At 39.8% G+C, this 13,004-nt stretch overlaps 1 protein-coding gene across 2 annotated transcripts in view; it reads right to left on the reverse strand.

Annotated features, from left to right (window-relative positions):
• LOC110979425 (apoptosis-resistant E3 ubiquitin protein ligase 1-like) overlaps positions 1 to 13,004 on the reverse strand; it is a 26,110-nt gene continuing 13,106 nt past the window's right edge. For both annotated transcript variants that reach the window (XM_022235199.2, XM_087134801.1), the window contains 10 exons: positions 12,469 to 12,610; positions 11,755 to 11,876; positions 9,885 to 9,960; positions 9,167 to 9,276; positions 7,892 to 8,074; positions 6,742 to 6,867; positions 6,006 to 6,135; positions 5,079 to 5,224; positions 4,336 to 4,511; positions 1 to 3,964 (listed from right to left, as the gene is read on the reverse strand). In XM_022235199.2, coding sequence (XP_022090891.2) covers positions 3,862 to 3,964; positions 4,336 to 4,511; positions 5,079 to 5,224; positions 6,006 to 6,135; positions 6,742 to 6,867; positions 7,892 to 8,074; positions 9,167 to 9,276; positions 9,885 to 9,960; positions 11,755 to 11,876; positions 12,469 to 12,610 — 1,314 coding nt within the window. In that variant the 3' untranslated portion in view covers positions 1 to 3,861. The remainder of the gene's footprint in view (positions 3,965 to 4,335; positions 4,512 to 5,078; positions 5,225 to 6,005; positions 6,136 to 6,741; positions 6,868 to 7,891; positions 8,075 to 9,166; positions 9,277 to 9,884; positions 9,961 to 11,754; positions 11,877 to 12,468; positions 12,611 to 13,004) is intronic.

Genomic DNA, 13,004 nt, shown 5'->3' on the forward strand with positions numbered 1-13,004 from the left:
TAGAGTACACTTCCGTCTAACAAATTAACTTTTACTGTCAATGTTAATATAATTGCACTTTCAATGCACTCAAAATGATTAAGACAAGCAGCATACTGGATAAACACCTAAATGACAACAATACTAAAGCCCTTTGGTACCGGCAACACAATGACCACTTAAAATGGGTCTACAATAACTCCAACTAAACAGCTGTGATGAATTCACTGATTGTAAAATTACACACGTCAGGCTAAAGACTTACTCTACACATTCAATAAGAAACACGTACCTACTAATAACTGCTGTTTTCTTCTAAGAAACACCAAATACTGGTGAAGATAATCCTCTCTTAACAAGAGAATAAAAGCAAGGACTCACATGAACCGTTTCTGAGAAGAAAAAAGCGAGGAGAGAATCCAAATCTTTAACGGATGCGCTAAACGATACCACTTCATTTAAGTGGTAAACAAGTCAACTAAGTCACAAACTATTCAATGAAATACAAAATTGTCTATAAACTGTTCATCCCAATTACTCATTAATGCTGACCTGAGTGGTGACTTTGCAGTTGGTTATAGGACTGACAAGATTACACTACTGAATTATGGAAAGAAGATGTTGGCAGGATCTATTATACCATAAACAAACAGTTCAAGTCCTTTAAGTGAGCAGAGGCTAAAAATGCTGGGGAAAAAGAAAACAGTTTTAACTAGCCTAATCACTGCTCCTTGTAATGAGGAAAAAACATTGTTGTATAATGTCATTGTCTGAGTACTCTCAGGGTATTCATAACTGACTATTGCCTGCATGTTTGCAACCTTCCGGTGTGCATCACTGGCTGGGTACTCAATTTCAACTCTCCGTTTCTTGACAAATAATGCAATAATGTGTTTATCGCACAGTGTATACATGTGTATTATCAATGATCTAGTTCGGTAATCAAACACCATGAAATGGGATAAACATATACTGTACGTGCAAGCCGGATATGCCATGATCAACTAAATTGCATGCCAAGACACAAGCACTGAACAGGACACGCATGGTGTGTTTTTTATCCCAAAAATTTCAGCTCAATGAAATATGGAAGTGGCTTTTTAGTATAGCACTTACATGTATCAGCATACACATACCATGGCACCAAGAGACCCATTACAACAACATAAGTCCTACTTCCAAAACTGGATGAAACTAGAAAAATGTATGTGAAGGGATAAATATTGAATGATAAAACAAGAAAACAAGTTGAGCAGGAAACTACCTTGAGCTTAATGATAATGGCAGCAAGCCTAAAAACACATTCATTGTACAAGCATTCCTGATGGAAATTTAATGAATCTTATGAACTAATACCAACACAAAGGGCTGTAGTACTTTTCAAACTGAAAGAAAATGTAGGAAAAGTGATTCAATTTCGGTAAGTAAAAGACAGTAGCAAGCTTTGAATCTTAGACCACATACCAACGTACCTTTGTTTTTCTATTTCTACATGAAAACAGTGGGCATTAAATGTGAGTCCTAGTAACATAGTCCTTTGTCAATTCAGCTAAAGAGTGCACATAAGCAGAAACCTGAGGACTCAAGTTCAAGGACTCTTTCGATAAAACATTCTTCCAGATATAAATTATGTATTATTATGTCTTGATTTTTATGCATCTGAAGAACACTTTATCCTCGAAGCAACAGCTTAAGTGTTCATCTGCACATGTTTATCCTTCATATATTTGACCAAAACATTCTGTTTCCACCATGACAAGAAGATTATTGGGCTGAACTGGACCACTTACAGTCACTCAAACCACACTGTCATTAAGAACATGATTTACTTACTCGTATTATCTTGAATTCTTGGTCAAATTGTGTCCTTTTTGTCATTCATTTGCAAAGACACTGTATAAAATAGATCATATACCTGAGATGTGGCTGCAGGTGGAATGGTTTCATGGACAGAAGCGTGAGTGAAATGCACCTTGCAAACATGGCAAAAGACGTTTGACTTGACCAGACTAAACATGTGCACACAGTACACATACTCATACCGCTGGAAAGACCAGTCAGCAGTTAGTAAACTTTGTGGTTAGGTTCTAGCCTGAAAGGACCAAACACTAGCGTCATGGAGTGAAGCAGGAAATGCTTTACAGATAGATGAAATGTTTAGTAAGTAATTTGGGCTTTCCAATTACCTTGAAAGAGTTGCGTGAACGCTCAGTATCAAACATTTCAAAGCGTACTTATCTCATTCATTCCTCCAGCAAAAAAGTTACACCAAAGCGTTTGTGAGCTGAATCTGACTCTCTGTGTACAAATTTCTCTGCGTAAAAAATTCTATGTACAAATATCTTGTTAAGAATATTTCATAAACTCCAATGCACTCCTCGAATTACAAGCTAGTGCATGTACATGTACAAAATCATGCACCTTTAAAAAAGCCCCCAAATTAGCATCCCTGTAGTAAAGGAACCTCCATCATTTTTCCTGTTATTCATTTCTTCATTGGGTAAACCTGACGGCTCAGATTGCTTTAGCACTATTTTTCCTCAGGCATCAACTTTAAAAATAGGAGTGAGTTACATTATAATGCAACCCCGATTGTTGATACCCTATCAGGTCTTTTTCAGGCTCACAGATTGACCTTGGTAATTATGTGATGCTTTACTGACTACACGTACCATGCTTTGAAGATGGTGGACATCCAAGTGAGTGTGACCGATGTGACTTCACACACTGAAGAAACGACTGAATTATCGCAACATCCCGTTTTGCGACAAGATGGGGGGATTTACAAGATTTGGCTCGGTAGCTTGGACAAAGTACAATGCTTTAGAGCCGTGCATGATTGCTATGGGAAAGTCATGTGATGTCAACCTTTTCCAACATGCAGTGAGCCATCGATTCATCAACTCCATCAGTTTAATTCCTCTAACAATGATTCAGTGGCATTGACAATAGCGCCAACTGAGAGAGGCAAATAAGACGACATTCATATCAGAAACCTCATTACAGCAGCCTGAAGTGAACTGCCCAATCAAGAACGCTGTTGTTGGCTTAAGTTAGTCCACAGAGTGACTTCATAGGTGGCGATGGAATCAGGTTTACAGCTGCAGTGAGCCAGTTAAAAAACCTGCCTTGACCACATCATCTCGTCTTACATGTAACTAACTTTAAAGTTAAGTAGCAAAAGAATGATACATTAAACTCATTAAAACTGCAGTTTCTCATGAAATTTACATGAAAGCATATATTGACACAGCTACGCTTGACACAAATTTATATTTGGCTTGGAAAAAAATCCATGAAATGATGAAAGAATACAAAGCGTAATAAATATAGATTGCACCTTCAATAAAAGACTGTGACCATTCTTGCTTTTAGCAAGCACAAAATTAAACATAATAATTGTACCAAAAAATGCACAAAAATAATGAACAAGACACTCTTTACATAAATCCAAACAAGGCAGCAACATTCAAATTATGCAAACATTCCTATGTATGTGATTTCAATTACCACTTTGATCAAATTCACGTACAAAGTAATGACCAAAAGGCCTACATTTCACATGTCTTAAAACTATCTATGCAATGAAACTAATTCACCATGTTCTAAAGACTGATGCAAACAAATTACTTTCATCTGTGCTACAGTGGAAAAATATGCAGACATTTTGTGTCCAAAATTTCGTTCATGTCATTTCCCTGTCTTTTAGATTTTTGCATGCCACATACCTGTACAAGGTCTGAATTAGACACCAGAAACTTCCTTTAAAAAAAGGGCACCAGGAAAGGCCGTTACCTTGATGAGGTGAGATAGTTTTCACAATTTCAGGTTGTTTTTACTTGAGGGTGGTGTTGGTGGTCACAGAAAGGGAGCAAGGGGACATCAGAGTAGACCGAAACCTTCCCCTCCCTCGTTGATGGCTAACACCAGAGCCTTCTGAAGGTGCTCGATGCTGTCGTAAGTTGGCAGGCAAAGCTGGTTGAAGCTGTGTAAATGATCATTTCATTAAAACTCCAGCAGATATTGTAGGTGCGCTTTTTCTAAAAAAATGTTTTTCCCGGTGGAATTTCTTTTGAAACGAATTCAAATTTGAGTACGTGATGCATGTTTTCTATTGTTTGTGACTTGACACATTTTTTCTGCTCACTTTTATCCATTAAAAATAAAAGAGGTCAATCTAAAAATAACACATCTTTTAAAATGAGAAAATTGTCCCATTAAACTGTCAAGTATACTTAACATAATTTAATCCCCTTTCATGGTAACAAAATATTTCCAAGTGGAACACGACACAAACCCTGTTATCTATAGGTCATATTCCAGGGAGGAGATAATAGACGGTTACGGGTGACTTACCATGTATGTGCAGTTGGCAGCGTGCCGTGTGTCGGCGCGGCTATGACCTGAAACTTGGGGCTGAGTTCAGCGAAGCCACCCGGAGGCAGCTGGGAGCAGCCGGTCGTGAACTGCAGCAGTCTGGCCATCTCTTCCTGGGTGAAGCTGGCCACGACAGTCCAAAACCAGTCCAGCATCTAAGGGGGGTGGAAACGGGCAGGGAAACGAGATGAGTGTCCGAAAAATAGAAGGACACAGTAACACAATATGCCACCGCACAGGCATTCATGTTTCACAACTTCAGTAATGCCAAATTTGATCTGCATCAGTGTTAAGTGTATATGAGTACCAGGTTAAACAGGTGGGTTTACAACTCTTCATAGAGACTCACGAGGAGGTACAATTCCTACTTTCTTCCACTTCTGAGATACAAAGTGAAAGAATTGGTACCATCTTGCCAATAGATCTCGAGTACGGATAGGTACTGCCTCACTACATTCAAAGACACTCACCTAAATTACCTAGACCATTCCTACAATTGCCTGCAGCTTGACTTCACAAAGGGGTCTATGATCACGGCTGTAGCAACTTCCCATAGAGTTGTATGCAATTTCAAGCCACTGCCAGGTCACTTGGACACACTCAAAGCAGTTGGATGGAATTTTCTCACCTCAGCTTGCCAATCACAGGCTGTAGGTACAGCCAACACTTGAGCATGTGTTGTGACTACGGACTAAAGGTGATTTTCACTTCAACCTGCTCACCTGACCGAACTGTTCCCCTTGTCCCGACGGGATGTAATGTCTCTGCATATCGGTCACACTAAAAGCGCAGGTACCACACATTAGTAACTCCAACTCGTTTTCATCAAACATGCTGAGCAGCTGGTCTGGAATCAGGTCGTTGAGGCCTACATGGGTTGAGACAAAGAGTGTAATATAACAAATTGATTATTATCTCAAAATCGTAATTAAAGATCAATTTAGATAAGTTTAAAACGGGGCCATGCAATGTATTTATTCAACCGAAACACTAGAAAATGCACCCTTGTGTTCCAATTACCACATCTCCGAATTTTGTTCGCTATTTTGAAAGGTATTTGGTGCATTTGGGGTTTTATGGAAATTTCCATATTCATGACCAATCCTGGGATGCAATCCAAGGGAGAAAACCTTAAATCAACTGGAATTTTTAATTTTTCTGCTGTTCTTAATTTCCTTTTCATTAGTGATTTAAAAGCACCAGGCAAACCTTTCTCAGAAATGTGTTCAAAAAGCAAATTTTAGGTTCACAGTTTTAGCAGAAAACTATGAACTCAACTGTGTCTTCTTTTCTGACATCATAGTTACAGTGCCCTCAACTGTCTAAAAGAGTATAGGCACTTTTAAATGTTTATTTAAAAAAGAAACACTTTTCAATACACTTAACCTTAAAAGTTTGTCAAATAGTTTTAAACGTGTACGAGTACAAACTTGCGCAAAATTTGAAATTAAAAAAAATTCACTGCATGGTCCTTTAAATGGACAACAAAATATTTCAATACCAAGTCTCGAAGCCACTAGGGTCTCATCGTGTAACCGAGGCCATTGAATATGGCATTGGGCTCTTTTCCCCAACCAACCACAAGCAAAACAGTGTTAGTGTATGGATCAGGAATCCTGGGTTAAATAAGAAGTGGTAAATAATTTGACCTTTGAGGAAGGCTTCTATTTCCTCTTGCACGTTGTTTGCCAGTCGATGCTGGGCCAGCTTATCCAAGTACTCAATCTTGTTGTCATTGGTTACCGGAGTGCTGGCTCCACCAGGAATCAAGTCCACCTCCTGAATGAAAGATCACAAATACCTGAATGCTTTTGTACAAGGATATGGCTCTCCTTCACACCCATAATTCCACTTTATTCCCTTTCCAAAAGTAACAAAGTTTACAGCATTTACAACATAGACTGACAGAGGATAGTTTCATTTTGCAATTGGTGTGAAAAAATACTGCACCTATAAGCTTATTCCAAAATGTATCAAATTTAAATTGATTGAAGCAAGCAGTGAATTTTATGAAGTTGTACTGAGATATGGCAAAAAACACAAAACCCCTGAACATGGCATTTCCAGCCCACTTATGAATAACTACTTTGACCTACTATGATATTACAAACAAGGCAAAGGTTATCACAATCAATAAACTCATTGCGTACTAAAGCCTATCTATACACGGGTATTCATGCGTACATCATTGAAGGGAATTGAGGGGACAAGCAATGCAAAAAACAAACTGTTTACCAGTGTCAAACATATGTAAAATAACTGGGGGTTAGTAAATTTTGTATGAGACAGGAGGTTAGATGAAACAGTGTTGAAAGTCGTACTGGGCTTCTCTCCTCATGCTTTGCTTTATGTGTAATTTATCCTTGCTTCGTTTGTCCATCTCACCTGAGCAAGTTGGCCTCCTTTGCTGTACACCTCCTCAGAGAAGGTCAGGCCCATATCGTTGACATCATTGTCCAGTATAAAGCGCACTTTGGTGGTGTAAAAATCAGGATCATCCGTCTCAAAATACTGAGAGAAAAGGCCCCAACACCAAAATTAGCACTTTACCACAATAACAAATTTCATCTACGTGGCATCCACAAAATCAGCCAGTTAACCTTGTGGAATATTTCAGTGTGTGACATGGCATTTGTTACACATGAGGGAACAAATGACACACTTGGGCCATTTTCCAATACTCAACGTCGGCTCCGTCTCAGGCTTCAACTGTTTTTTTACTAGCTGACTTTGAAGCTGTAAGCGCAGTAATCAGTTTAATAGTGCCACAAAACATCAAATAAGATGCAAGAGAGCCAAAACTTACAGTAATTCCATTTAATTTAAACGCTTCAGGCCCACAATCGGGGATTGGTTTTGAGAACAAAGCCTGAGACGGAGACGAAGTTGAGTATTGGAAAACGGCCCAAGCTTCACATTCTGTGCAAAGTAACACTGGAGACAAAATCCACATCCCGCATCACAACAATCAGTTACTGTTAACATGTTGTAGGAAGTATGAATCCGTTACAACCCAAAATATCTCATAACACCATTGTTATATGTGACCAATTACCACCTGCAATAGGCTGAACTAGGCAGTTCTCATGTTTGACAATGCATCTCTCTTCCAGAGTCAATTTTCATACCTCAAAGTCATCAAAAATAACGGTTTGTGCCTTTAACAAATTTTGGTCTTTACAGGGCAATAAAAGCTGTGGAATTGGCACTGTTTACGTGAACATTGGCATCATTTTCTAGATAACAGTTCCTTGGCCTGGTTTTAGTACGGTGGGTCATGTGTATCACGATATTTGGACGACCTGTTAAGATATTTAATTGGGTAAACCCTTTATCAAGTTCTGGCTAAGCCTGCTCATTTGTTCATTATTACTTCTACACGGTTAATAGCTGGTACTGGTAAGCGTTTCAGCATGGCGAGCTACCGTTGAAAAATTTGAAGTGCAATCCCTCTATTCAAAGTGCATCCAGAAGGATATCTCATCATTTGGCAGAGCTAAACTGTTAATTTCCATCGGCATCACCAGCCAGTTACCTTATGAGAGACCCTGAGTCCAATCAGCTGAGCCAGGAAGGACCTTGAGAACCTGGCCTTGACCAGCTGCCTAGTGACACTGCCCAGTGATGACTCATACAGACACTTGCCCACTACCTTGCCCGCAAACTCATAGTATTTAGTCTTGCACAAGTGAGGTGGCCTTTCTGGATTGGGATGAACCTGACCAATGAAGGAAACATATCGTATTAAACGAGGAAATAAAAAAAAAACGAAAAAGAAAAAATGATGACAAGCCCTGAGACATACAATATCGTGAATATTCTGTCCGTCTTGAATCATGACAGATGTGTCCTTGTGTTGGGTAAATTGGCTACATCCAAATTTTATGCACAGACTGATGGATAAATGTGTGGTTGACAAGCATCTTCTTGTGCAATTAAATACAGACCTTCCAACATTGGCTATCAAGAATTCGGAATCCTTTTCTCCCAAATTTGGAATTTTTCATGAAAAAGCGAAATATTCTCCATACTACCATGAACAAGGAAAATCAGTGCTGCACTGTGCAAGAGTTATGCCCGTAATGATGCACAGTATCACATGTACTCACTGATTTCATAAAGTTTAGATTTCCACAAGAGTTTACATCATTTTAGATGGTCCGCAATAAATATTTTCATCTCCTAAATGTGTTGATTCACTGCAAAATTCAGTGCGAATTCACAGCGAAATTCACTGTGTGGTGCTTGCACACCTGACATGATTGTGGACAATTTCAAAGCAGTGCTTAGTCTTGGATCCAAACATTCTTAGCTGTGGCTCTGAGCAAAACCGGATGCCATGCATTGCATACTGTGTCAGTTACGATGTAGCTTGTCAATAGCAGGCTTTTTATCATGTGATCACGTCCAACTCGCTGCAAGTAAGCGTCAAAAGAGGGCGCTGCCATGGATGTGGCGCATTGTCGTACAGTACATGCATAAGATTACATGGACATTTTCCGGTGAATGATAGGCGTGTCGAAATTGCGATTTGGCAGAAATTTTAGGGGCGAAATTGGATTGGCAGAAACGAAGTGAAAAAAAAGGAAATTTTCCACCAAAATTGGGAGGGTTGGGAGGTCTGTACATATTACAATTGATCTTTTTGTGGTTGAAGAACAGGTAGTTGAAACAGGTTGATACCACACCTAAAACTTCAAATTTAAGAAAGTAGACAGTAACAATGAACATGATGAAAACACTGTTCAAATTAATTAATTCAACAACTATGAGGCCTACAGGTATCTGACCAGCCCTATCTGACACTCACCAGCCCTTGGTTGTTGTCTCGAAACCTCTTGAAGAATTTATTCTCTGGGGCAAAGAGTGCCGTGCAGACCAGCTCCGTCCACTCTCTTCCCAGACCACCCCAGTCTTGACCTGCCGGGTCAAAGTTTTAAAATGCATTTATAAATACTTTAGACACTTTCCCTATTAAAAACATGGAACATGACTGTGTATTAACATTTGATAATGCCCGCAGCAATTTGATAATGTCTGCTGCATAAAAATACGCTGGCACCTGGATACAAAACAATTTAATCCATTCCCTATTGGTCAAAAGTCTGTGTGAACTGCAGCATGCAGAACTTGCCACACACACGCCAAGTCCATATAAGGATATTCTTGTACAAGGACTACTTGCACAAGGAATATACCATAAAATGGACAGGGGTGTTTGGGAAAATGAAAGTAAAATTCTTGAACAAAAATCTCTGTGGAATTTTATCATATATTGGCTTCTTTTGACTCTCTGACTAAAACAGTATTTATGTATGGGCATAACTATGAGCTAAGTATTAAGTTTTGTTATTGACAAAACGAAAATGTAATCAGTGTATGTCGATGTAGACAAGGTAGCCAAGGCATCACAGCTTGAATGCCAGTGAGCATGACTCAAAGACAGAACTCTGCACTCTCCTTTATATTAGTTCAGACTAGTCTTTTTTCTGTTGAAGTCACACAAAAAGTAAACTTCATCTTCTAACCTTCTTCTCCTAGGAAGCTGATCTCAAATTTCTTGCACCAATCCGAAGTTGAAAAAGGCTTTGTGGCTTTCATGGACTAAAAAGAAGAAAGTACAAATACACACAGTGAATCTGTTGCCCTTGCCAGAGTCACAGTACCAACACTGAAATTTCCTGTACATTTTCTGTAATAAATGCCTTTATAACCTACACACACACTGTAAACAGGGTGCACCCAATGAACTCATGGGATCTTGGTATCTTTAAGACAGGCAAAAGTCTGCTGTGAATTGCTTTTAATGAATGCATCAAATGCGAGCGTGTTGAATTTTGTGTTGCGCAACCTGTGTATCAGTAGGATTAAAGGCTTTGAAAAATCTAAGCATTATTTTGAGTGGAATTCACGCACAAGTGCCCCGGTAAGCACTGGGATAACATTTCCACACCACTGCTGATGCATGCCTGGTGCCCATGCAGAGATCCTGCAGGTTTGTCAGTTCTTGTGATTTGGAAATTGCAGGTGTGCAAAAAAACCACCCATGGACATTTCCAGGTGTGCAATTTTTCTAGGAGTGTGATTTGGAACAATGAATCAAAACCTTAAGTCAATAAAGACATAGTAAAATACAAATATAAAATTGGGTCAACATTTCATATAAACAATCAACAAAACCAACAAGAAATAATGCAACAGTTTCAGATTACACCCGCTTACTTCAAGCAAACTGGAAGGGATACCGGTATGTCCAATACATGTCAAAAGAATCAAAGTTTTATGACGGTCATAAAATCATGCCCTTTCCATAATAGCAGCCTCAACGGACCATGCAGAGCTGCTCTGACTGAGCCATAGGACCACTCCAATATTGTCCATTAAATTTTTCCAATAAATCTCCCGATTTTCCTGAGGTTTCTTTTCGCCAAATCTCTTTCATGTGAGTTATTTCCGTTCATAACACTAAAAAAATGTATTGGGAAACATCAGGACGTTTACGCGTCTGCACACAAAGATCTGCTGCGATCCACGCTGGCATGATTTATCCATGGCTTTCACGCACTACATGTACTTGGTGCATCATGATTGACGAGTATGGTCCCAGTCTCAACTTCAAAGGACTTTGTTGGTTTACTACGCATAGGGCGTGGGAGCCTGCATCATGAAAGCTTGTTGACTTCTGGAAATTGTTTTGTGCAGATGGGAGTAAAAGCCCAGACGTTTTTTTTCCTTATAATGCCGTTGTTGTGATCAGAACAACTTTACAGTACAGACATCTCCACGAAATATTTGGGAGAATCAGGGAATTCTTGGAAAAATTTGACTGAGAAGTGGTGTGATCTCATGGCACTGCATGTGACGTGTACAAGCTCATAAAGCCATGTTAGTCTGGTGTATGTAGCATTATGCATGCAGCAATGCTTGCTGCAGCGCAGTGCGACATGGGTGTGCTGAATGATTGTACACTGACAGAGCTGTCACGCAAAACTGATTCGCAGGGAGAATCAAAATTGATTCTGTCATCACTAACTATTAGGTAGGCCTAATGTTTCTTTTCGTTTCAATTTTCTCACAAATGGCAAAATATAATTATAAAGTAAACTCATGCCGAGGAGTGCAGTACGGATTGTTTCAGGCGTGCAATTATTTGCACTTCTCGGGAAGCTTTTAGGCATGTGATGGCGTGGGAGTGTGATTGCAGGCCTTAAAGACAAAAGGACTGGTTTGTGAGAACTGGTTATGTCCATACCACCTAATAGATATGCAAACCAAGTTTCGTTTAATACCTAGCAACAGCATCACCACGTGATGCTGCTGCTAGGTAACAAAGTGATCTCCCTCATCAATGCACAGAGTCTATGATGCTAATGAATGGTAGGTCAGTAATTCACTTACGCTCTCCAAGAGACTGTGCCGGTCAATGTTCAATGTCACAACTGAGTGATGCTTCCGCGGCTTCAGACTGACAACCTCCCGATGGAAACATCGCTGCTTGTCCTGAAACGTCTCTGATCCTCCTACAAATTAAAAAAAAAATTAAATTACAAGTACAGACAGATCAACATCCAAAATGCTAATGCGACTTGCAGAACTTCTAACTGGTTCCAAGCTTGTTGCTGAGAAAGCTATTTGCCGAGTAAAATAATTTTTTGCTACGCATGTCTCTGACACTGAATCCTAGGAGGGTGCTTCTGTTACACTGATGTCAAGCTAAGCTAAAAAGGCATACATTACTTACACAAATTCTCAAATGTAACACATGCAATCGGGCGTTGTGGCATCTATGGAATTATGTCGTCACAAAAGTGCGTCTTGGCACAGAAAGTTAATGGTCACAAGCAAAACCCCTATCATTGGTGTGTGCTTATAGCACAAGGCCACCAACTTAAAAACCAGTGTTGTAGTCCAATCCTTCACAAATCCAGTCACAAATCATTGTATTGGGCCAGTTGCATAGAACAAGGTGAATCACGATAAAGGAATGGTTTTGTTATGGCTCCCGAGAAAAGCTCATCTTGACTTGCAAGAGGAAGGTTTGCAATGGACTTGTAATAGACTCAACTACAACCACCTCTGTGCCCATGGACAACTAACTCCAGCTTGACTCACCGATATTTGTAAGGAGGAATTTGGTGAAAGTAGCGGCCATGACATCTCTGTGCTTGGAAGCCAGCTGCATGGGTGGTTGGCAACCATCTTCAATGCTAAATACAGGCACCTCTTGCTCTGCTTGGTCCTTGCTAAAGTTGAACTGCAAGTAAATTATTGAGAAATAAAAGATAAATCAAGGTTTATTTGCCAGTCTTTACATGAATCAAAATAACAACTTCAAGACCTCCTGTGCATTTAAATATGTCAGTCCTGTACTCAACCCACCATAGGTTTAACCACTACCAGCCGGGGACTCCGGGATCGGAGCCGTATGGTTTATATGTGTGGCCGGGGTCTCCGAACTCGGACAAAGGAAACAGGGCCCTGTAACAAAAGACCGTATTCCGAACAAAAGACCAGGCTGCTGGGCATGACCGGCATTTTTCGCTCTCAAAAGTGGTGATAATCCAGCGTTATTTAGAAACCGTATACCAGGGTTTGGGGTATTTAGAGCAAGCGGATTACCACCGGGGACAAAAGCTCTCCACCACCGC

This window comes from Acanthaster planci, linkage group LG01, assembly GCF_054643075.1.
Source record: "Acanthaster planci isolate LZ-2023a linkage group LG01, COTS_SCS, whole genome shotgun sequence".
Classification (NCBI taxonomy): Eukaryota; Metazoa; Echinodermata; class Asteroidea; order Valvatida; family Acanthasteridae; genus Acanthaster; species Acanthaster planci.